This window comes from Girardinichthys multiradiatus, chromosome 9, assembly GCF_021462225.1.
Source record: "Girardinichthys multiradiatus isolate DD_20200921_A chromosome 9, DD_fGirMul_XY1, whole genome shotgun sequence".
NCBI classification, from domain to species: domain Eukaryota; kingdom Metazoa; phylum Chordata; class Actinopteri; order Cyprinodontiformes; family Goodeidae; genus Girardinichthys; species Girardinichthys multiradiatus.
In genome coordinates, this window is record NC_061802.1 from 24,566,606 (window position 1) to 24,592,533 (window position 25,928).

At 39.1% G+C, this 25,928-nt stretch overlaps 1 protein-coding gene across 1 annotated transcript in view; it reads left to right on the forward strand.

Moving 5' to 3' along the window:
* Positions 1 to 25,928, forward strand: part of p3h2 (prolyl 3-hydroxylase 2) — an 80,316-nt gene that overhangs the window by 43,629 nt on the left and 10,759 nt on the right. Inside the window, exons 2-5 of the mRNA XM_047375336.1 lie at positions 10,833 to 10,985; positions 11,600 to 11,789; positions 22,645 to 22,776; positions 25,399 to 25,526. Of these exons, the coding sequence (XP_047231292.1) occupies positions 10,833 to 10,985; positions 11,600 to 11,789; positions 22,645 to 22,776; positions 25,399 to 25,526 (603 nt within the window). The remainder of the gene's footprint in view (positions 1 to 10,832; positions 10,986 to 11,599; positions 11,790 to 22,644; positions 22,777 to 25,398; positions 25,527 to 25,928) is intronic.

Below are 25,928 nucleotides of genomic sequence, written 5' to 3' on the forward strand. Positions count from 1 at the left end.
ACACAAACTAACAATATGTTTCGGGACCATTCTTGTGGAAAACAGCTGTTTCTCTGAGCTCACAAGTTAATTACTGCATGAAGAGATCGCTTGGAGCTGCATGAATCTGAACTTTGTTGTTTTTCAATGCTGGATGGATATAATTTAGAAAAAACTTTGGTTTTTAATTATGAGAGAGGAAATTGTAAAATCTGGTGCTTCTGTGTTTGTTCAAAAACAAATTACTCTTGGTATGAATGACTGTTTTGTACATTTTTATTATTGGCTGTTAAAAACAACAGTTTTTATGTTTCAATATGATGAACCTCATATATGTCTATTCAGTTTTTTTTTATTTATAGATAGAAAAAGTACGCAGTGTTCAAGCAGCCCAGTCTGCAGGGAAAAGTAAAAGAAACAAAGTAATGTCTACAACAGTTTGCAACAGACATAATTACATGACAGTTTCTTAGTAAAAAGACTAAGACATTATGCATTGTGATATTTTCCAAACCGTAGCATAGTAGGTATAAATAAACAGTACATTAAAACCTGAATTTTATGTTAGACTTAGTGAAAAGGGGTCTTAAAACTAGATCAACAAGAGTAACATGTATAACCAAAATATAGATCTTTTTCTAACTTTAATCTAGAGTGTGCTCACAGAGTAATCTCTTTTTTTGCAACTCAGTCCCTATAGGAAGCAAGGATTTAAAACTGAACACTAGGCTCTGTGCCTGTTAGGTCCCATTGTTTTTTTTTATATTAATCGAAGCCCTGTTTTAATTGGTCTTGACTGTATTTCCTGTAGCACGATCATTTTTCATAGTGCCTTCCTACTTTCATCTTTATTTAATTTACCTGTTTTTTGCTCAGGGATAAGTGCTGCTTTTGCCACAACACCGTTGCTGTTTCTAAGGTGCCAGCCCAGACCTGTTTACATACCTGTGCATCAAGGGGGAGGCCTGGTGGAGCATGTTAATGTGCATTTAGCTTGGCACGACATCATGCCCACATCAAAAGCATATTTTTTCCAAATTGGCAGAACGGTGCAAAACCTGGGCGAGTAGGGCAAAGTGAGGGCCCAGACTGAGAGACATTTGTTTGCCTCTACAGGTGCTGCATTGAAATGATGTAGGAGGGAAAATGTAGTCATGGGGTACACAATTTATACTAACTCAGTGTGTTGTGAGATTTGCTTTAAATGGTGGAGTTGCAGTGATTGAAATCATGTAGATTAAAGATAGAATAAGCAGCAGCTAATATATTCCTGCTGTCGTGCCAACGGGAAGTATTACTGACTGCTTGAAGCAGTGACTTTTTGTCTAGAAGCAGTTAAACATGAGAGCAACAACAGTTTTAACTCTTACTCTACATCAACAATTTAGAAAATATAGTATAAACTATATTTATAAAATTCATCATAGAAAAGTTTAACAAAGTTCTCAAATTTGTTTTAGGAATACTGTAAACACATGCATGTTGTGTATTTATCACATATGTACAATACAACCCATTCCTACAGAAATAATGTATTGCTTTTGGTGATGTACAGCCCCAGTTAGGATTAGGGTTTTTTCTATGTTTTGACTCTACATCTAGAGCTTCTGGTTGTTTTAAGCCCAAATGATTGGTGCTGTGTCATCCTGAGGGTTTCATTGTGCTCAGTTTGATAGATAAACATGTGTTATCAGTTTAAAATCATTACACTCTCACCTTTTCTGCTCGTTCTCTCATGCAATTTTTTGATTTTGAATTCCTCCTAAAACGTTTTTTATATTATGTTCACTCTGATAAATCCCACAAAAACCATAGAAGAGCTTGTGGGATATCAGCCTAAAGAACACTGGAACAGACGATGTGTGAGCCGGAGTAGTCTCTGCCTCATTCTGCTGTCCTGAATCCGATTGTACTTGAGGGTATGTTCACTTCAGGGCAGATAAGTGACTTTAAATGGATTTTATGCAACGTTCGCTCAGCTTGTTTATCGTAATGTCTCTGGTGCTAGCTGGTTAATGTCTGGTCTGTCTTGAGAGGTTTATACTGTGATTTATCTTGAAGAGATGTGAAGAGAGCAGCTGCAGAGGCAACATAACAGAAGCCATGCAGTCAGAGTAAAAATCCATCCATCCCTCAGATTTTATCTTACTTCAGCTTTTGTACTGAAGTGTTTTAGTCGTATTTTGGATTATCTCCGTTTTTTGTCAGCACAAATCTAAAATACTACCTGGTGTTCTAAGAACTGTGATGTTATCTGTCAATAAAATACTTTTCATTTCATATACTTCATGGATGAACACATCAGACAAGGAGCAACTTAAGCAAAAGCCTGTTGGAGTAAAAATGTCTTAGGTTTTCTTTAAATGAGTCAAGACTCTCAAAACAACGTAAACACAAAGGAAGCTCATTCCACAGTTGAGGTGCAACAGTGTGGCAAGAGCGATCTCCTAGAGTTTAATGCCTTATCCTTGGAACTACAAGTGACTTGTCACTTGAGAACCTGAAGGCTCGAGTTGGAGTAGGTGGCTGTGCAAATAAAGCAATCTAGAAAGGAGCTTGACAATGCAGGGAACTTAAAGTCAGGATATTAAAATGAATTTTAAAATAAAAAGGTAACCATGTAGGCACTTCGTTGTGTAATTATGCTCATTTATGTTCCATTAAACACCATTGAGATAATATGTACTACAAGTATTAAGTTTTGTATTTTCCTGTGATGCTGATTCAGTTTCTTAAATTTCTTAATATTCTGATTGGATTTTTTTATGACATGACACAACTTCAAGGATTTTTCTGTTATGTAAATGCTTTGAACTGCAGATAATGGTTTTAGCTAAATCCGATCTCTCTTTAAGAAGTATGGAAAGATATATGAACAGCACTAAATGCACTCTCTCACAGCCTCAATGAACAGCCGATATGTTTTGACATATCATTGAGTATACAGGTCCTTCTCAAAATATTAGCATATTGTGATAAAGTTCATTATTTTCCATAATGTCGTGATGAAAATTTAACATTCATATATTTTAGATTCATTGCACACTAACTGAAATATTTCAGGTCTTTATTGTCTTAATATGGATGATTTTGGCATACAGCTCATGAAAACCCAAAATTCCTGTCTCACAAAATTAGCATATTTCATCCGACCAATAAAAGAAAAGTGTTTTTAATACAAAAAACGTCAACCTTCAAATAATTATGTACAGTTATGCACTCAATACTTGGTCGGGAATCCTTTTGCAGAAATGACTGCTTCAATGCGGCGTGGCATGGAGGCAATCAGCCTGTGGCACTGCTGAGGTCTTATGGAGGCCCAGGATGCTTCGATAGCGGCCTTTAGCTCATCCAGAGTGTTGGGTCTTGAGTCTCTCAACGTTCTCTTCACAATATCCCACAGATTCTCTATGGGGTTCAGGTCAGGAGAGTTGGCAGGCCAATTGAGCACAGTGATACCATGGTCAGTAAACCATTTACCAGTGGTTTTGGCACTGTGAGCTGGTGCCAGGTCGTGCTGAAAAATGAAATCTTCATCTCCATAAAGCTTTTCAGCAGATGGAAGCATGAAGTGCTCCAAAATCTCCTGATAGCTAGCTGCATTGACCCTGCCCTTGATAAAACACAGTGGACCAACACCAGCAGCTGACATGGCACCCCAGACCATCACTGACTGTGGGTACTTGACACTGGACTTCTGGCATTTTGGCATTTCCTTCTCCCCAGTCTTCCTCCAGACTCTGGCACCTTGATTTCCGAATGACATGCAGAATTTGCTTTCATCTGAAAAAAGTACTTTGGACCACTGAGCAACAGTCCAGTGCTGCTTCTCTGTAGCCCAGGTCAGGCGCTTCTGCCGCTGTTTCTGGTTCAAAAGTGGCTTGACCTGGGGAATGCGGCACCTGTAGCCCATTTCCTGCACACGCCTGTGCACGGTGGCTCTGGATGTTTCTACTCCAGACTCAGTCCACTGCTTCCGCAGGTCCCCCAAGGTCTGGAATCGGCCCTTCTCCACAATCTTCCTCAGGGTCTGGTCACCTCTTCTCGTTGTGCAGCGTTTTCTGCCACACTTTTTACTTCCCACATTCTTCCCACTGAGGTGCCTTGATACAGCACTCTGGGAACAGCCTATTCGTTCAGAAATTTCTTTCTGTGTCTTACCCTCTTGCTTGAGGGTGTCAATAGTGGCCTTCTGGACAGCAGTCAGGTCGGCAGTCTTACCCATGATTGGGGTTTTGAATGATGAACCAGGCTGGGAGTTTTAAAGGCCTCAGGAATCTTTTGCAGGTGTTTAGGGTTAACTCGTTGATTCAGATGATTAGGTTCATAGCTCGTTTAGAGACCCTTTTAATAATATGCTAATTTTGTGAGATAGGAATTTTGGGTTTTCATGAGCTGTATGCCAAAATCTGAAAAATATGAATGTTAAATTTTCATCATGACATTATGGAAAATAATGAACTTTATCACAATATGCTAATATTTTGAGAAGGACCTGTACATCTTCTTTCATCTCTGTCCTTCCTTTTAAACACCTTACTGATACTGAAAGTCTTTTAGGATGGAGCATTGAGTGTTTGGGGAAAAAAACAGAAAACAAAATCAGATTTTTCAGTTTCCAACCAGCTTAAAATCATCTGATTCAGGTCCATGATCAATTTCACAGTGCATCTTCAGATTTTATCCCTGGGAAAAGAGGCACTGAATCGTCTAACCTTTGGCTCTTGGAGTATGCTGATTGGTTGTCACATCCTAATACAACATGAGAAAAAGGGACAAAGAAAACCCAGTAAGATCCCTCCTGATGACTTGGATGCTCTTATTCTTCGCTGTTTTTTGGTCAGTATTGTTGGGTGCCTTCCAGTGGCTCCAAGCAGGTGATCCAGCCAGGAATGCGCTCAACTCTGTATCTTCCTTTGGCCTTTCAGGGTTAATCAAGCATGTCCTGCAGGGTTTTCTCTGTACCACTGCATGAGGCAGAGCCAACATTGTCAGAGAGCAGTATTATTTTTCAAAGTAAAGTGGGATGTTTGTGGGAAGACAATTTTTTGCTTTTTCCATCAGAGCTGCATATCACGTTTGCATCCTCTGTAGAAAACGCAAATCACTTTGCTTTTGTTTCCACAGTATATGGGTGTGCACTTTTAGATTTCTGTGGAAAAAGGTATCATACTTTTGGGGATTTCCCTAATTCTGCATGAATGTGAGAATTATTAAGAAAAAAACTGCCAATTTTCCAAGTGAAATGAATAAAAAAAATCAGATTTTTGTCATAACAGATCTCTTTACAGCCATAAATGATTTGTGCTGGTTAGAGAAACACCTAGATGTTGGGAGGTGGGGGGCCGTTAAGCAGTCCGTTATGTATTTTGGTCAAACTGGCCTTCTCCTATGTAATAACAATGTAATTTCCTCTAAAGTTTGGAGCTGCTGGTAAGATGAGGAGTTTAATCATTTGCCAGCAGATGTCCCTGAAGGGGATATTGAACAGAAAACAGTGTTTGTCTGCTTTTCATCTCTTACTGTTTAACTTTTATTCACTCACAATCCCCATATCCTCTTCCTTTGCTTTCTATTCATGGATCGAGCACTCATTACCCACATCAGTCACTATTAATCACAACATAATGTTAGTCTTTTGTGTTTTGACCAGTTTATTGAACAAGGAATGCCATTAGAAGAAAATCATACAATAGAGACCACACAGTGTTGAGCTACTTTACTTGCTTTCTTTTACGGTGTGTGTGATGCTTGTTTGCTCCAGTTCATGTTCAGACTTGAGTATTGTTTTTCCATCTAATAAGAGTCAGACGTGACAGCATTGTTTTTACTTTTAACTGACAAAAGGGGAACCGAAAACTTTGGGACTCGTTTGTTCATTTTTGCCTCACATGTGCTTTGATTGCCAATGATGGAAGCTAGATTGCATCCATAGATGATGCTCGCTTCAGGAAAATAAGCCCACAGAGCAAACCTTCAAAACTGTAATCATGTCTTTTTTAGCCACAGTGATAATTAATGCATCCAGTCTTTTGACATTTAATGTCTTCTTCTCTGACATAAATTCTCTGTGAAAATTACAAACATGATTTAATTGAATGGCAAATGGCCTGCACTTGTATAGTGCTTTACCAAGTAATTAATCATAGAATGTGATCAGATATCGCCGTGGTCTGTCCTAAACTCAAGCTGCGGTCAAGAAATCCAAAAGGTGACTGCAAGGTCATTATTTGATACTCCAAGGCTAGTTTGGGAGAACAAACACACTGCATCGTGACGTCACAAGCATCAATTTCACTCTTGATCTCCCTCTGGTTAGCAAAAAGACTCCATTATTCCATTGAAGTGGAGCAGACGGGAGCGGGAGCTAACCAATAGGAGGGATCAATTGTCTTTGGAAATGTAAAACTGAGACTTTGTTATAAACTTTAAGAAAAAAAAACTTGAATCGACGCCGCCATTGTGTAGTTTCTTTTCCAAGAAGCCTATACTATAATGCGAGTCAAACGAACTACACGACCCACAAGCCAACAGTTCTTCTGATCGATGTTCTCCACCTGCGTTCAGGAGGGAGGGAGCAAACGCAGGTGGAGAACTGGACGTGGTAAAATTGGATTTGCAACGTAAAGTCAGAAGTAAGGACTTATCTATTAAACTCATAGAGCTGACAGGAAAGTCACAAATATAACCGAACTTCAGGAGAGTTGAATGTAGCGGTGTTACCATGCAGTCTGCTGCTTGTAAAATGTGTTTAGTTGTAATCAAGTTCACCAGTGATTAAGGGACACTTGTAAGGCAGATTCTGGATTAAATCAGTTCTGCATCTCTTCATTCATCAAACCAAAAGTACCATCATGTGTCAAGTCTCATCTGATCAACAAAATTGCTGCATGTGCACTAAAGATTTAAGAGGTAAGGTACGGAAGCCCGTGAGGGGACATGGGGAAATTTATTTATTTTGCGTCTCAGATGATAAACTGCTCATAAAACAAACAGCACTGATATGTCATTGATATGGTTTATTTGTCATATGCAGGTTAACACGCAGTAAACAATGCGATTAAATGCTTAGGATAAGAAGAACCGTTCAAATCACGATAAAAACAAAAACACTAATGGCGTATAAAAAAAAGTACACATCATGCAGCAGTAATAAGCAAACAAAGTGTCACAGATGTGGTTTTGTGCAGTATTATGGTCCAAAGTTCAGTAGTTTGTTTGACAGCTTGTGGATAAAAACTGTCTTTTAGTCTGATTTGAAGATAATTTTATTTAAGGCTGATTTCAAAATAAAACCCAATAAATCTCAAAACGGGTGAAGTGTTTGTTTCATTTTTGCAGTTATCTGGTTTGGAAACTATCCCACAAAGTATTGCGAAATAACGCAAAGACTATTGCGTGGGGAAACAAAAAAGAAAAGAATCCCCCCTTGTTCCCTCGCGGGCTCCGTATAGAAAGGCTTCATCAAGGGAAGATATTAAATAAATATGTTGTGAAATAGAAAAACATTGAATGTACCATTAAATGTACAATTTATTTAATACATCATTAAATATTAAGTGTACCACTAATTACGTCATGTCGTCTTTAAAATTATACTTAATTATTCAGTGGCACATTTAATTGCATAATAGTCCATTTTATGATATAATGGTACATTTATTGTTTTTAATGATGTATTAAATAAATAAATGGTACCTTTAATTTAATGGCACATTTAATGTTACATTTCTTTCATGTTACATTCACTTCACTTATGGGACATTCACAACATTTATTTATTTAATGATGATTTTATTGTATTAATTTTGTCCAGTTTGACCCTCCATTCTTGATGCCTGTATAGGAGGTCATGTCAGAATTTGAATCAGGTGTTCTGGAGCAGACACACATCTAAAACTTGCAGAGAAGGGGTCCCTGAGGACCAGGGCTGTGAACCATTGAGGTACAGTTTCTAAATTATGAAGGTAATATCTTTTTGCCCTTTTGTTCACCAAGAACAGTTCTCTTACTATGTGCATTTTTCTTTCGTTTCAGCAACTTGAAACATAAAAGTAATGTCATTGTTCAAAGGAAACAATCACTTAATAAATGAGTAAAATACAACTATGTACATTTTGTTTATTCAACTAAGATAGGCATGGTCTGTTTCCTTGTTTGATATTTTATTATTTCTTCATTATTATTCTTTTTACTTTAACTGGCCTTTATTACAACTAAAAACAGGGACCTAACTGGTCCTTCAAAGAAATTGTCAAATACTAAATGAAGAAAACAAAAATGGGAGAGTCACAGGAGTGGGAGATGTTCTGAATGGGAGCGGGATGGGAGTGGGAGTCAATTTACCAGGAGTGGGATGGGACAGGATTTTTTTCCTTATACTGGCCTGGGATTGGGATGGGACAAGACCTTTTTCTGTGGGAGCGGGATGGGACAGGAGAGAAAATCCACTCCCGTGTCACCCTCTAGTCTGCGACTCATAGAAGATCTGAGAAGTGAACGTAAACAGTTGAAATGCCGACATGAGTACATAGATACCCTAATATGGGTACACACTAAGATTTATTACAGGGACATGACTTGCATCATCACAGCCTTCAGTGGTGATACTGAGCTCAGTGAGCCTGCCCATTATCAGAGCGTGTATAGTGAGTTGGCAGCTAAATGCATAAAATGTGTGTTGATGGCTGAACAGGGTATAAAAATATCCAATTAGCTCATCATCTGTTGAGTGCTGTCTGGTTTTGTAATTATTGCCATAATTGTTAGTCCTGGTAGTTGTTGCTATATATATCTTATATAGCTTTAGCTGTGTAAACATTTTATCCTTTTCTCATTAACAGTGAAACTAAGATCTAAAAATTACTCTGCTGTCTAACTCATTCAGCTTTACAGCTGTGGTTGCCATTCTTAACAGCAAGGCAAATCTAAGGTTGATGTGATTTGACAGAAACCATCTGAGATCGGTTTTCTCAAACAAGTAAGTCCTCTGATGCCTCGACACATTTTGCAAATGGACCGAGTAAAACTTATTTCAATGTTTGCATCTCGTGCCGTGTAAAGAAATTAAATGTATGGAACCAAAACTTTTGTCCACTTACTGACCCATTGGTCCAAGCACTACTCATGCCGTCAAATATAGATTTGGCAACTTCAGGTTTATTTATCCCAAAATCTTTGAGAAGCAATTCTGCCAACATGAAACATTTGTTTACGGTTGTTTTTTAGGACTGATATCACAGTCATCTATGCCTGTTTCTGCCAACCAGTGCACTGCAGGTATTTGGAAAATAAAAATAAACAGGCAATGGTTCTATCTACAAAGAATATAGATGGAATATAATATAGAACAAACTTCATTCCAGAGTAAAACTGTTGCAGCTTTTCTCAAAAATAACAACCTGTAATTTCTTATTTTTGCACCTTCTACAAACTAATTAAATGAATAAGATATTCATGTTAGATGCATTTGTCAGTAAGTAGATAATATTAATGAGGTTAACCACCCAGCCCCCCCCCCCCCTGCATCTGCCAAGCTCATGTGCTTTAACTGAAAAGAAATCATTTATTAAATTGGCCATAATAATGATGGCTCTTTTTTCATAACAGGATGTGGATGGGAACAGTATGGCTCTCTTAAATCCACTCAGATTTTCTCTGTTCAGACGTGACATCGCTTGGAGTCCAAATAACTTGCCAAAACTTCATTTTTAGGAAAGGCCTGAGTTCAAACATATTTTTGTCAAGTGATCTGCCTCTTTCACCAGATGTAACTTCAGAGAAATAGTAGCTTTTTTGTCAGGCTAATCCATGAACGTTGTCCCTTTTACCATTCCTAATAAAATGTATAAAAGAAGTTTAAATAGCAGAACAACACAATCTGCTTTGTTTGACTTCTCTTAATGTAATTATGTTCCCTTTTTAATTCAATTCAATTCAATTCAAAAATACTTTATTAATCCCAAAGGGAAATTAAATGTTGTTGTAGCTCATATTATGAAGGTTTCCTCAAAGAGCCGTTGTAGATGCTGATGGCTGTGGGCAGGAAGGATCTCCTGTAGCGCTCCGTCTTACAGCAGATCTGAAGAAGCCTCTGACTGAAGACACTCTGTTCTTGTAGGACAGTCTCATGAAGAGGTTGCTCGGGGTTCTCCATAATGTTCTTCATTTTATGAAGAATCCGTCTTTCCACAATGATCTTCAGAGGTTCCAGAGGAGTCCCCAGAACAGAGCCAGACTTCTTTATCAGCTTGTTGAGTTTTTTTAAGTCCCTGGTTCTGATGCTGCTTCCCCAGCAGATGATGGCAGAAGAGATCACACTTTCCACAACAGACGTATAGAAGATATGCAGCATCTTGCTGCAAACACCAAAGAACCTAAGCTTCCTCAAGAAGTACAGTCTGCTCTGTCCCTTCTTGTAGATGGCTTCACAGTTGCATCTCCACTCTAGTCTGTTGTCCAGGTGAACACCGAGGTATTTATACTCCTCCACCACCTCCACTTCTTCTCCCATGATGGAAATAGTTTTTGACTTATTCCTGTTTCTCTTAAAATCTACAATCATCTCCTTTGTTTTAGTCATGTTCAAAATGAGATGATTGTTTCCACACCATGCCACAAAGCAGTCCACCACCTTCCTGTACTCATCTTCTTGTCCATCTCTGATCCACCCCACGACTGCAGAATCATCCGAGTATTTCTGCAGATGACAGGAGTCTGTCTTGACATTTAACATTAACTACTTGAATTCAGCTTAAATGTGTTTGTGTGAATTTTGGGGCGTTTTTCCAGAACTGAAGTCCAGTATTAGAATTTAATGACGTATCCTTCTTTTCTCTGCTTTTCTTTTTCAGCTGAAGCAGCCTGAAAAGGCGGCAGCAGCGGCTCATACCTACTTCCAGGCCAATCCAGAACATGTGGAGATGGGCCAACACCTTGAACAGTACAAAGACCTGCAGGGTGTAGAAGAAAACCAGTTTGTGGACTGGGAAGCCCGGCCACACCAGGTAAAACAGAAAGTCTTTTCTTGTGATGTTTGACCTTTCATTTGTAACATGTGGCATCTGAATTTGACAGTGTTGCTGGTGTCGCTCTGTGAATGGGCCTTGGTGTTAATGACCCTTAGAGTTTTAATGATTGGAAACTCATTTAAGCCTTTTAGTGATGCAGCTCTGAATGCTACAGATTTTTTACCTGCCAGCTCTTTCTTTTTTGTAGCTTATTACAGTATTAAGTAATGCATTTAAATGGAAAAGTGTTTATACTGCTTAAACCTTTTCAGTTTGTGTCACATCTAAGAACGTCAGTGTATATTTGAAAATTATGCTTTTTTTCAAAACATTTTTCAAATATAGCTCAAAAAAGTGTGATGTGTATGTAATTAATTGGTAAATGAGTGGTGGAACCAATACAATGTTAATCATTGTAGAAACAGAGAAGGTGTAACGTGTAAAGAAAAACTTTGAAAGATAATCAGAAATCCCACTGAAGTTTTAATTAAGACCTCTCAATCACAAGAAAAAGTAGGTCATTTACAGCACAATTAAAAGAAACAACGAATGCCTCAAGAATTGCATTGTAAGTCTTCTCTTTCTCTTTTCTTTTGACTTCTCTATCACAGCAATCGTTCACGGAGGCTGTAAAGTTATACGACAGAGGCGACCATGAAGGAGCTGTAACTCTGTTCGAGGATGCTTTGGTGGAATACTACAAAGCTGATGTGGACTGTCGGGCCCTGTGCCAGGGTCCGCAGAAATTTGAAGGCCACAGTCACATACGTTACCGTTACAGCCTACATGAAGTCATGTCAGGTAAGACAGAAAAACTGACAAAAATGTATCTACAGGCTTTGAAAACAGCAAAGAAGTGTGGTTGTTCACAAGGCTTTCTATTGCATATATTCAATAAGGTGCGCTCAAAGGGTATTCAATTACTCTTTCACATTCTGTTTGCAGCCAAAAACTTGTATCTATTTTACTGAGATTTTATGTGATAGACTGTGATAAAGTAGCACATAAATGTGAACTGGAAGGAAAATTATACATGATTTTCAATTTCTATTACAAATAGAAAATCTGAAGTGAGCCATACATACAGTATGTATTGAGCTTGTATACTGCATTGACATCTACAGTTCTTTTTGTGTATGTGTCTGCCAGCTTTGTATACATAGAGACTGATCAGTTTTTTTAATTCTTCTTAGCTAAAAGACAAAGTTCAGTCAGATTTCTTTCATCCTTGGCCTTGTTCTTTCCACTCTTCTGTAAGGGTCACAATTGTGGAGTGCATGGCTAAGTTTTGTTCGCTCTACATGTTCTCCTGTTTGAGCTCTGGATCTCTTGTTTGCATCTCTGATTTATACTTTCCTTTTCTGACTTCTTTCCATTTTTAGATGATCGATGCAACTCTGCTCTGTGGATGTTTAAAGTTTGGGATTTTGTTTTATAACCTAAACCTACTTTAAATGGATCCACAGCTGTATCCCCAGCCTGTCTGCTGTGTGCATTGGTCTTCATTGTGTCTGCTCACTAATGTTCTCTAACAAACCTCTGATGTCTTCAAAGAACCGCTGTATTTATACTGACATTACACACATGTTAATTAGGTGATTTCTGTAGGCAGTTGGTTGCATTGCATATAAAGTTGGAGTATCAGAGTAAATTGGGGTATCAACATCCATTCAATAAAAAAAAAGAAAACTTGGTTACTGGCTTTGAAAGGCCTTGCTAAAATCCGGCCCTGGGTATTAATATATTTTCAAGGCACTGCTCATATTTTTGCATACCTAAATTTGTTTTATGAAATTGAAAGTTTAAAGTGGGTTTGATTTTTGGGGGAGATTTTTTAAGATGTAAAGATTTTTAGTTTGTATATAACTTAGCCACAGAGGTTTGGGACAATGCTGACCTCAAGAGGTTACAAAGGATCAAAGAAACTAATAAAACGCTTTATCTTCCAACACCTTTTAATTATCATCTCACTTTGCTGTTTTTGCTCTTCTTCTCATTTGGAAATATTTTTAAATTTGTAGACTCTTTTCGCTGCGTTCGGTTTTCACTTTTGCTTTTGCCTCTGGCTTCACTCATCCTAGTCTGTATAGCTCCATTTTCTGCTTTCAGGAGTGTGTTGTTGAGAAAAGTCAGGCCATTTTCTTTGGAAACAGGCAGGTTTCTGTGCAGCAGCCTCTGTCTAATTGCTGACAAGTGTTTGTCTCTCTCATATGTGTGGTGAGGTTGAATAAACATTAAGAGACAGCTAATTAGTTTTGTCCCGGCTTTGTTGCCTTAAAATGAAATAATTATTTTCCATAGCGCCGCAACAGAATATTCTGTGATCATAATATTTATGTGTGTAATGATGCAAAGTCTTGTAAGTGCAGTTTCCTGTGTGACTTGGATAAATAAGGAAAGATTTAACAGAACTGCTTCCGTCTGTATGAATTAAATTTCTATTTTTGACCGAAGTCCTGTTACAGTTCTGCGTGATTCAGGTTTGAGCTCTGTTCCTCGGGGGCTCTTAAAGAAATTGAATCAAATCACAGCCTTTCTGTCTGAATGGAAAATCGTGCTGCAGCTGCTTAAGAGTGACCTCACTGCACATACATGCTAACAACACATTCACACACACATGCTGTCACTGCTGGCTGATCTTTTCAGCACACGGCATAAGGAAATGATAAGTAGCCTGCCAAATCCTGATTCTGCAAAGGATGACCTAAAATCAGATCTTACACTCCACCTGAGTGCAAACTCTGTAGCTGCTTTTTTCCTATAAACATACTGTTAGGTTCAAACCCCAACACTCATTACAACATCTGCACAAAGAAAGACACAGAGAAGTTAGTTTGTTTTAACTTGCAAGGAGAGTGTCCCGGAGACTGTCTCAGTTACAATCCTCCGAACACACTCTGAAGACAGTCTCCGCTCTTCATGCTTTTATTAGAAAAGGAACGCCCTAGTTACATGAGATTTCAACTGTTGAGGGAGTTTATCTTTATGTGAAAACAGACTGTTCTCACATCCTGTGCTCATGTTGCAACATCATATTCCTCTATGCATATAAGGAGATAACAACCATTCTCAATCAGTAATATAAACAGCACATCTAGATAGTAAATGAGTAATGTAGAATGAAAACTGAATAATGTATGTACATTTATCTAACATTTCCCTCCTGTTTATTCAGTTTAGCATTATATCAATTTTAAACATCATTCAGTGACTACTTCTTTTCAGATTTTCAGTCATGAAATCATTGCAATGCTAAAAAGTTACACTCAGAGGACCTCCCTAATAACCATCAGGGTCTGGATACAAGTCTGGAAAATGCAGGGACGTCTCTTCGTTGCTTGTCTCATCAGGGTCTTCATCTGAGTCCTCGTCTGGTCTTATAAGGGCATACATCTCTGAGAGCTCTGTTTTAACTGGTTGTATAGCAGAGGTGATTATTCGAGAACACAAGGCTCTTATACAAGGAATACAACAACATCCACATAAGGTAAGAATAGCTGCAAACACAGCAATAGACATTAATATAGAAAACACTAGTTGTTTATATTTTCCAAACATTTCCCCAAAACCATCCCACATTGAGGTGTCAACTCCAGAATGGTCTTTCATTTTGTCATTGAGTGATCTAAGGCCTTCCAACGCTTTAGTCAGGCTTCCATCAGCTGCGGTGTTATTTGGTATAAAAGTGCAACACTGACCACCAAATATGGAACAAACACCTCCTTTCAACGGCAGTTCTATTTTGGAAAGCCATAAGTGAGGTAGCTGACAGTTGTTCATGGATAGCGGAGAAACCTTCTTCAGTTTTGTTTCCTAATCTCTGCACATTATAATGGATGTAGTTGATTCTGTCTATATTTTTATTGATTGTACACCACCAACATATGGTGGATTCAAAGCCTGCTGCTACTTGATCTGCTAATTTATATTCATCAGGGACCCCTCTTGGTAAATACAGTTCTTTTGTTCTACTGCTATCCCCATCTGTAGTATTACAGGGGTTTTTTAATATTTCATGTTGGATTTTGGATCGATTAGGATTATAGTACCCTGTTCTTCTTTTTTGCATTTTGTGATTTCTTTCCCATATTAACAGGGCACTTACAACTATGATTGAGATGATGCTCCCTATTATCAATATCTTTTTGTGTGTAGGGGTGAACATCTTTCTGTAGATTGGAGCCCTTCCTAAAAACCTGTAGCAGAGCTGTGGACAATCTTCACCGGTTTGAGACAACTGCAAACTATAATTGCAGCCCCCTTTGTAGCCGGACTACCTCTGAAGGTCAGATGAAGAGCTACAATGCTACAACAGATACCACAATGCTATTACTACAACACAAACAATGATAGTTAGGGTAAACACTGCTATTGAGAAATTTATTTTAGTTATGTTCTATTATTCTTTTACAATGTGTTAGATGGATCCATGAGTTCCTTTCTGCAATCTTAATCGCAGTTCCAGTAGTCAACAACACCTGATAGGGCCCTTCCCACTTAGGTGAATGCCAATACTTCTTCTTTATGCTTTGTGTTTTGCACATACTAAGCAGCTTCTACAAATTTTTTTGAATAGGAGTTGAATCCATAGGTTGTGTATACTTGGTTTACCAATCCTGTCATCCCTCCTGTTGAGACATGTGACTTACCATGACTCAATATTGCTGCCCATTTGTATAGGTTTTTTGGTAGGATTGGTTTATTTTCTGGTCAGGTGAAAATACCATCTTTTAATTGTGCCCCTTTTCTTTGCCATTGTTGTTGTTCCTGCTTTGGTGATTGTTGTTGCATGTCTTTTAATGTTTCATTTTGTAAATCAGCTCCTGTCATCATTAGAACTTGTATTTGTTTCTGTGCTGCTTCCTTTGCTATCTTGTCTGCAAAGGCGTTGCCTTTTGAAACTGGGTCAGTTCCTGTTGTGTGTGCCGCACATTTGCATATTGCTAGTTCTTTTGGTAATTGCACAGCTTGTAGCAGTTCTGTCAGTAATGCTGCATGTGTGACTGGTTTTCCGGTTGATGTTATCATACCTCGGTTTTTCCAGTGTTGTGCAAATGTGTGGGTTGTTGCATAAGCATACTGGCTGTCTGTGTAGATGGTTGCTACTTTATCTTTCATTAATTTGCATGCTTCAGTTAAAGCCACTAACTCTGCAGCTTGTGCAGAGTAGTGTTGAGGCAGCGCTTCTGCTTTCAACACCCTATCATGAGTGACCACAGCATATCCTGTTTTTGTCTTCCCTTTTTCATCTTTTTTAGAGGAACCATCTACAAATAATGTTTCACCTTTCTGTAGAGGAGTATCTTTTAAATCTGCTCTGCTTTTTGCTGTTTCTTCAGCTAATGTTTCACAGTCATGAGTTTCACCATCTTCTTCTGTTGGTATCAGTGTTGCTGGATTCAGCATTGTGCAACGTTCTATTTTTAGATGTGGTTGTGACAGTAAGATAGACATGCATGACAGATGTCTTGCTGGTGACAGGAAACTCATTTTTGTTTGCAAGAGTAGAGCTGATACTGCATGGGGAACTTTTAATGTCAGTGGGTGGAAAAGTACTATGTCTGCACTTGATGTCACAGCTAGAGATGCTGCGATAACTGCTCTCACGCAGTGGGGTAGAGCACAAGCAACAGCATCCATTTTAGTGGAAAAATAGGCCACAGGCCTATATTTGTTTCCATGTAGTTGTGTCAAAACTGATGTCATAAAATGTCCTTTGCAATCCACCATTTGCACAAATTCTTTCTGGTAATCAGGTAGTGCCAATGCACAGCTGCTTACCATGGCCTGTTTCAAGCTGCAAAGTGCATTTTCTGCTTCAAGATCCCACTCCAGGGCATCAGACATTTTAAGTTCCTTCTGATACATAGGTTTTTGCAGTGGTGCTGTTATTTCTGCATAATTGGGCACCCAACTTCTGCAATAGTTTGCCAGACCCAGAAAAGACATCATTTGCTTTTTTGTTATTGGTTTTGGTGCTTGTAATATTGTTGTTTTTCTCTCTTCCATTATTGTTCTTCCTCCTGAACTTAATTGATGACCCAAATACTTTACTGTTTCTTTGCAAAATTGCAACTTGCTTTTGCTTATTTTATGGCCTTCTTCTGCTAGATGTGTTAGGAGAGCTAAAGTGTCCTGTTTACATGCTTCTTCTGTTTCTGATGCCACCAGTATGTCATCTACATATGTTAATAGTTGACTGTTTTGTGGAGGCTCGAAGGTGGACAGACTGGAGGTCAAAACTTGAGAGTAGATTGTTGGACTCTCACAATATCCCTGAGGTAACCTTGTGTAGGTGTACCTTTTTCCTTTAAATGTGAAAGCAAACCAGTACTGACTGTCTTTATGCAGTGGCACAGAGAAAAATGCATTGCTTATGTCCACTACAGTGAAAAACTTAGCTTTTGGGTTCAGAGAATTCAACAGTGTGTGTGGATCTGCTACACACGGCGATCTTTGAATGACTGCGTTATTAACTGCTTGTAAATCCTGAACCATCCTCCACCCTACAGATGGAGGTGCCTTTTTTACAGGGAATATAGGAGTGTTACAGGGTGACAATGCCTTTTTTGTCATCAGGGTTGATTGACTGTACCAGGTGTTTACACCTGTTGCAACTCAATCTCTTGCTCTTTCACCACTGTTTACTAATTGGCCCACGTTTTTCCACTCTTCAGTTGTCTCTTTACACAGTGAGATATGAGGTTCTGAGTATTGTCTAAACAACCTTTTGACTGTATCTGGCAGTATTACTGCAGCTGCGGCATTTGCCGTCACGTCTGAGTACACATATGACACTGTTATTTTTACTGGAGTGATTTTGTCAAATTCGCTTTTGTATTTGGTGTCTGATTTGTTTGTGTACCACATTGTAACATGTAGGTCATCAGGTGACATTACATCCTGAGGGTTTTGTATGGAATTTTTTCCTTCATCTACGAGAAATGACCCCGTGGAAGTTGGTGCTTTATTTGGGATGTCCAATGAATAGTAATAGTTTGGGCTTCCCACTCCCTGCATTACATATACATTTTCAGGCCTTTCCCTAGCTATTTTTAATCCATCAGGAGTTGGCAATATGATTAGTTGTAAGGCGACCATTGCATCTCTACCTAATAGATTTACTGGACATTCTGGCAATATCAGTACCGAAAGTTGGCATGTTTTTCCTTCCGGGTCTCTGAGCCATATGGGTTCAGTCTCAGTAACCCTTTTTGTCACTCCTTGGGCTGCTCTGACCACAGCATAATTTCCACTAGGCTTTGCATGTGGTAGTGGCTCTCTGAGGGTGGTTCTACATGCTCCAGAATCACAAAGGAACGTGATAGGTGTGCCTTGCACTATCAATGTTATTTCTGGTCTAATTTGTTCTACATAGAACAGTTCTTCCAGATTTAATATATTTTCTCCCTCCTCAGTCAAAAGTACCCTTTCTGTCATTTCACCAAGGGGTTGTCTGCTCAGTTTCCCCTGCGGCTCTGGTGCTAGTCACGCACTATAGTTTTGTTGGGCAGAGCTACTTTGGCAGTCTCTAGCCATATGTCCCTCTTTTCCACAGGACCAGCATGCTCTTGGATTTTGTGCTCCAAAATGTCCTCTGCCTCTACCTCTTCCTCGACCTCTACCACGCCCCCTGCCTCGTGTTTGTTGATAATAAACTGCATTATCAAAACAGGCTGTCTCTTCCTCGTGGTAGAACACTGTGTCTTTTTGTTTGGTCTTTTTTACTTTTTATAACTTTTTCTGCATGCAGGGCATGGTTGATGTAATCCTGTAATGAGCCTCCACTCATTCCTATGTAATGGCGGTTTACCCAGCCATCTATTTCAGGTGACGAACCTTAATGGAGTGCATTTTTTAACTGTTGTTGGAAGGCACTGTTTGCATCTTCACTTGATTCTAGACCACTGTGAACCTTGAACACCGTTCCCATTTTTGCTCTATATTCATCAAATGGTTCATCTGGTTTCTGTCGGCACCTTCCTATTTCAGTGTAATTTGCTCTCTTTTTATATTTAGCTTTAATTCTTTCCAATAGGGGGTTCACATGTTCTGTCAGATCATCACTGTCAGCAACTCGGTTGGTACCATCTGCTTGAGTAGGCGTATAAGTTCCTTTAACATGAAACCAGTCAGGGCCTAACTTGCACATCCACACCTGTTGTACTTCTGCTCCGTTCAGGTGATAAGAACGTCTGAGGTCTTCCATTTGTTTCAAACATTCCTCAACATCTTCTCTAGGGTGGGGAATGCCCTCTACTGCCTTTTTAATATCATCTTGTGTCCATGTTCGATATACCCTTATTACAGCCGGATCATTCTCTCCTGATCGTGGATTTGGAAGTTCTATCAGAGGGAAAGTCTGTACTTCAAGTCCCTCTTCCTCAAAACTTAGTAACTTTTGAGGTTCCCTGGGAGGGCTTAACACACTATTAATGTCCCCAGATAGGGTTGTTGACCAGCTTCCTACTGCGCCGTGTTTCCGTAATTTATGCTTACTTCCTATATCTTTTGATGTATATTTAGGTGGTTTTTCGGGAAATGGGGCGGCAGGGGGAGCCGTAGGCTCAGTTATTTCATCTTCCCCAGCCGCCTCTTCATCTTGTTGGGCTAATTGTTGCTGTAAGGCTGCATAAGGACCTGAATATTCATCATCTTCCTTTCGGTGAAACATTATTTATTTTCCTTTTTCTTTTGTTTTTCATTTTGTTTACATTTGTTAGCTATTTTACCTTGTAAGTCTTTTAAGGCAGCCGTGGATAACTTTCCATTAAAGTTATAATGTTTTACCCAGTAACATAATGGTTCCACAGCTGTTGGTTCTTCCTTTTCTACTACTTTCCAATCTTTGCATGATAAATTATCAAGTAACTTTTGTTTTTCTTTACTTTGTCCCTTACCCATTTTTAGGCGACTTTTAGTTCCAGTATGGTTTTAACACCTGGTGTGTTCTAAATACTGGAAATACTTTTTAAACAAGATGGTGATCAACTAACCTGTTGCGGTAAAATTCACTTCAACCTGTTAAGGTGGAATTTTCTTGCCTACATGCATCCGCAACGGCTCACCATTTGTTCCTTGTTTAATTTATATGAAAAACAGTCACCTAGTGGTGGCTATTTTTCCACTCTCACACTCACTCGCTCCTTTTATTAGTTTCTTAACAGAGGACTCCGCCGTCCTTAACGTAGAATTTAATTAGTCTATTTCAACTAAGGGAGTCTACCCTCCTGCGGAATTTAACTGTATTCTTCTTAGTTTCCTAACAGAGGACTCCGCCGTCCTTAACGTAGAATTTAATTAGTCTATTTCAACTAAGGGAGTCTACCCTCCTGCGGAATTTAACTGTATTCTTCTCTTGTACCTGATAGTGTCTAGAATTGTCAGGGTTTTACTATTTTATTCTTTTGTCATTCATCCCTCTTTTAATCATAAGATTTACTCACACTTCTCTGCGTCTTTGGAGTTCCGTCAACCCTTGGATTCCAGCTTGTCAGGGAGAACCAGTCCCGGAAAAGGTCTTTTTACCGTGGCCACGGAGTTTTACCTGGATCTCTCTCACCCGCTGGGATCGTCAGGTATCTTGGAATCCGGCTCTCGAAGGACCATTTAAATGTTAGGTTCAAACCCCAACACTCATTACAACATCTGCACAAAGAAAGACACAGAGAAGTTAGTTTGTTTTAACTTGCAAGGAGAGTGTCCCGGAGACTGTCTCAGTTACAATCCTCCGAACACACTCTGAAGACAGTCTCCGCTCTTCATGCTTTTATTAGAAAAGGAACGCCCTAGTTACATGAGATTTCAACTGTTGAGGGAGTTTATCTTTATGTGAAAACAGACTGTTCTCACATCCTGTGCTCATGTTGCAACATCATATTCCTCTATGCATATAAGGAGATAACAACCATTCTCAATCAGTAATATAAACAGCACATCTAGATAGTAAATGAGTAATGTAGAATGAAAACTGAATAATGTATGTACATTTATCTAACACATACCTTGACTCTGTATTGCCACCCAGGGTAGGATTAACTTCTACAGGATGCATGAAAGTCAGCAATGTGTAAATTTGTACCAATATTGCTTTATTAATTTGAACTTAAGAATAATTATGTAGAAAATAAATCTATTTAAGCTTAGTTGAAACCAGGTATTTACATACACTGTATAAAAAGATATTATCCTTTTACCTCACTATCTGACATTAAATCTGACTAAACTTTTCCTTTTTTACATTAGGATTACCAATTATTATTTATTTTTTTTTACGTTCTTTAAATTCAGAGGTTTACATACATCACATACATAGTATGGGGTAGGATTGCCCTTTAAAAGGTCAGATTTGGGTCATACATTTTGGGCATCCTTCCACAAGTTTCTCAGAGTAGTTTGCAGGAATTTTGGTCCATACCTTCTGACAGAAATTGTGTACCTGAGGCAGGTTTGTAGGCTGCCTTGCTCACACACTCGTAAGCTCTGGTCTCGTTTGCCCTGGGACTGACATCAGGGCTTTCAGATGGCCATTTCAAAACATTGACTTTATTGTCCTTAAGCCACTTTGCAATTAATTTGGTGTCACTGTCTGTTTGTAAGACCCATTTGTGCTCAAATTTTAACTTCCTGGCTGATGTCTTGAGATGTTGCTTCAATGCTTTTCACATATTGTTCGTTCCCCATAATGCAATCTACTTTCTTAAGTCCATCAGTCCCTCCTGCAGCAAAACCGCCCACAACATGATGCTACCACCCCTAAAACTTTACATTTGGGAGGGTATTGTCAGAATTGTGGGTTTGGAGGCAAGACCGGGATGCAGAACATGGTGAGGAGGCTGCATGATGAGTAGTTGAAGTTTTAATATTGTTAGTGGAGACAGACTTACAGACAGGTAATCCCAAGAGCACAAGTTCTGGAGGCAAACGGAAAACAAACCACAAGGAGGAACTCGGGAAGACAACAAGAGTAGTTAATGTGAGGAACCAGCGAGGAACAATGAAAACTAGAGCTCATAAACTGAGGGAAGTGGAGTGTGGACCAATGAGACAGGGAGGCAGGTAATCAGAGGAAACATGTAACAGGTGAGGAGTTACTATGGCAATGGGAGCTTAGGAAACCCAGAGACAGGAGGGGAAACTCAACTAAACTAGAGACAAATACAGGGGAAACAAACACTAAACTAACTGGGAGGAACAGGGAAAATAAACCTAAACATAAGCTAACATAAATAGTAACTCTAGAAAGAACTAAATCTAAGGACATGTAAACAAGCGCAAGAATCTAAGCAAATATTAACTAAATAAAAGTAAACTACTAATCAAAGGAACGGGGAAAACCTTTAACGGCAAAGGGAACAAAAACAAAGAACAAAATGGCAGATCCTGACAGGTATTCCCAGGTTTACAAGCTTCCCCGTTTTTTCTCCAGAGGCAGTGATGGTCACAGCCAAATACTTCATTTTTATTTTCATCGGACCACAGGACATGTTTTCAGATATTATCTTTGTCACTGAGTGCAAACTGTTATCTGGCTTCTTATGCTGTTTTATGAATTACGTTTTTGTTTCTCCTCTGATTGACCTTTCAGTCCATGTAGGTACACGACATGTCTATTCACTGTAACAGATCTAAACATTATTTGCTGCTTTTGTTGCAGATCACTTCACTCAGGTGTTGCACTGTGAACACGAGTGTGTCCGAGACCTTGCTACCCGTCCAGGCCGCCTCTCTCCCATGGAGAACTACCTGCCTCTTCACTATGACTACCTTCAGTTTGCCTATTTTAAAGGTAAAATGTTTACAGTCATTAACAGTTTTCTGACAGTCTTTTACAAGTAAACACAACTACTGACAAAAGTGACTAAATGTTAGATTGCAGATATTATGAACAGGAGGAATTAATACACCCACAGTTTATGCATGAAGATAAAGCCACAAAGAGATACAGACAGCTTAAGTCAATATGCTGAGGACTCCACCCTGCTGGGACTCTTCTCAATATTTACAAGTCCTTCTCAAAATATTAGCATATTGTGATAAAGTTCATTATTTTCCATAATGTAATGATGAAAATTTAACATTCATATATTTTAGATTCATTGCACACTAACTGAAATATTTCAGGTCTTTTATTGTCTTAATACGGATGATTTTGGCATACAGCTCATGAAAACCCAAAATTCCTATCTCACAAAATTAGCATATCATTAAAAGGGTCTCTAAACGAGCTATGAACCTAATCATCTGAATCAACGAGTTAACTCTAAACACCTGCAAAAGATTCCTGAGGCCTTTAAAACTCCCAGCCTGGTTCATCACTCAAAACCCCAATCATGGGTAAGACTGCCGACCTGACTGCTGTCCAGAAGGCCACTATTGACACCCTCAAGCAAGAGGGTAAGACACAGAAAGAAATTTCTGAACGAATAGGCTGTTCCCAGAGTGCTGTATCAAGGCACCTCAGAGGGAAGTCTGTGGGAAGGAAAAAGTGTGTCAGAAAACACTGCACAACAAGAAGAGGTGACCGGACCCTGAGGAAGATTGTGGAGAAGGGCCGATTCCAGACCTTGGGGGACCTGCGGAAGCAGTGGACTGAGTCTGGAGTAGAAACATCCAGAGCCACCATGCACAGGCGTGTGCAGGAAATGGGCTACAGGTGCCGCATTCCCCAGGTCAAGCCACTTTTGAACCAGAAACAGCGGCAGAAGCGCCTGACCTGGGCTACAGAGAAGCAGCACTGGACTGTTGCTCAGTGGTCCAAAGAACTTTTTTCGGATGAAAGCAAATTCTGCATGTCATTCGGAAATCAAGGTCCAGAGTCTGGAGGAAGACTGGGGAGAAGGAAATGCCAAAATGCCAGAAGTCCAGTGCCAAGTACCCACAGTCAGTGATGGTCTGGGGTGCCGTGTCAGCTGCTGGTGTTGGTCCACTGTGTTTTATCAAGGGCAGGATCAATGCAGCTAGCTATCAGGAGATTTTGGAGCACTTCATGCTTCCATCTGCTGAAAAGCTTTATGGAGATGAAGATTTCATTTTTCAGCACGACCTGGCACCTGCTCACAGTGCCAAAACCACTGGTAAATGGTTTACTGACCATGGTATCACTGTGCTCAATTGGCCTGCCAACTCTCCTGACCTGAACCCCATAGAGAATCTGTGGGATATTGTGAAGAGAACGTTGAGAGACTCAAGACCCAACACTCTGGATGAGCTAAAGGCCGCTATTGAAGCATCCTGGGCCTCCATAAGACCTCAGCAGTGCCACAAGCTGATTGCCTCCATGCCACGCCGCATTGAAGCAGTCATTTCTGCAAAAGGATTCCCGACCAAGTATTGAGTGCATAACTGTACATGATTATTTGAAGGTTGACGTTTTTTGTATTAAAAACACTTTTCTTTTTTTGGTCGGATGAAATATGCTAATTTTGTGAGATAGGAATTTTGGGTTTTCATGAGCTGTATGCCACAATCATCCGTATTAAGACAATAAAAGACCTGAAGTATTTCAGTTAGTGTGCAATGAATCTAAAATATATGAATGTTAAATTTTCATCATGACATTATGGAAAATAATGAACTTTATCACAATTTGCTAATATTTTGAGAAGGACCTGTACATTCTCAGATGTGTGACTCCTTGAATATTTGAATTTCTTTAAACAGTCTGACAACGAAGCTCCCATGATTAAATGGGATTTAAACCCATGATTTAATCCCATGTTTAAATGTTATACCTACTGATCTCAGTAGGTAAAGATATTTAAATTATATCTGATGGCACTTACACATGGAACTAACAAATAACATGCATCAACTAATTTTGCAGTGGAATAAAGGGTTGACATTTTTAATAAATTTATTTTTATATTTTAGGTATTGTTATTCAAACATGTACCGTAGTTGCTTTATTCAAACATGCTTTCAAACCTCAAAGATATGTTTCTGTTTTAGCTCAAACCTCCAGACTCAGTCTAATCTGCAAGCTGCAGCTGACAGCAACAGATCGACTCCTTTAGCTAAAGCAGGAAGTCCTGTATTAATCTTTAGTCTTCAACACAGAGAAAAGAAGGTTTGCACTTAGCAGAAACATGGACCAAAGTGTGCCCATTTGGAAATTTCTGTTTGAGAGAAAATAATAAACTGTATTCAGTGCAAAGTGGCTTTTGTAAATGACTTTATACTACCCTATATATTTTTATGAGAAACCATTGATTAGTATGTACATGCAAACAATGTTTTCTCTATGCCAATCTATGCTTAGCTTTATTTCCTCTGTAATGTTAGCTGTGTTATGTTCTATCATGTCACAACATTCAGTAATACAGTTAATCTACAATAATATATCCAGATGTAAACTAGTCAAAGAAAAAGCTTGAAATTTGCTTCCTGTGTCTCTTTATGTATGATGCAGTCAACATGCTGGAGGAGGCGCTGCGGTGCGCTCTGACCTACCTTCTGTTTCACGAGGGAGACGAGTTCATGACGGACAACGTGGATTACTACAGAGAAGTCCTGGGATATGATGGCAGCCCACGAGAGGTCAGGAATCTGCTGTGCTATTCGACTTGCGAGGGGCTGGTTTGGCAGCTCAAGGAAAGGTTACAGCAGTTAGTTTCTTAACTCTGGATGGAGTTGGTAAAATAGACAGTCTGGGAATGTGTAGGTTTGGATTTGATGCAGGGTGTGCTGCACATGAAATTTATTGCTTCAAAGATAGATTTTATTATGAGGATGTTAGGAAACAATACATGGAACATTGTGACTGGCTGAAGGAACAAATAAAAGGTTGGCAGGTGCATCTCAATAAATTATGATATTAGCAGCTGGTAATTTATTTTAGTAATTCAATTTAAGATATACAAGTCAGGTATAGATTTATTACAAACAGAGTTATATTTCAAGTGGTTATTTCTGTTCATTTGAATTATGGCTTACAGCTTC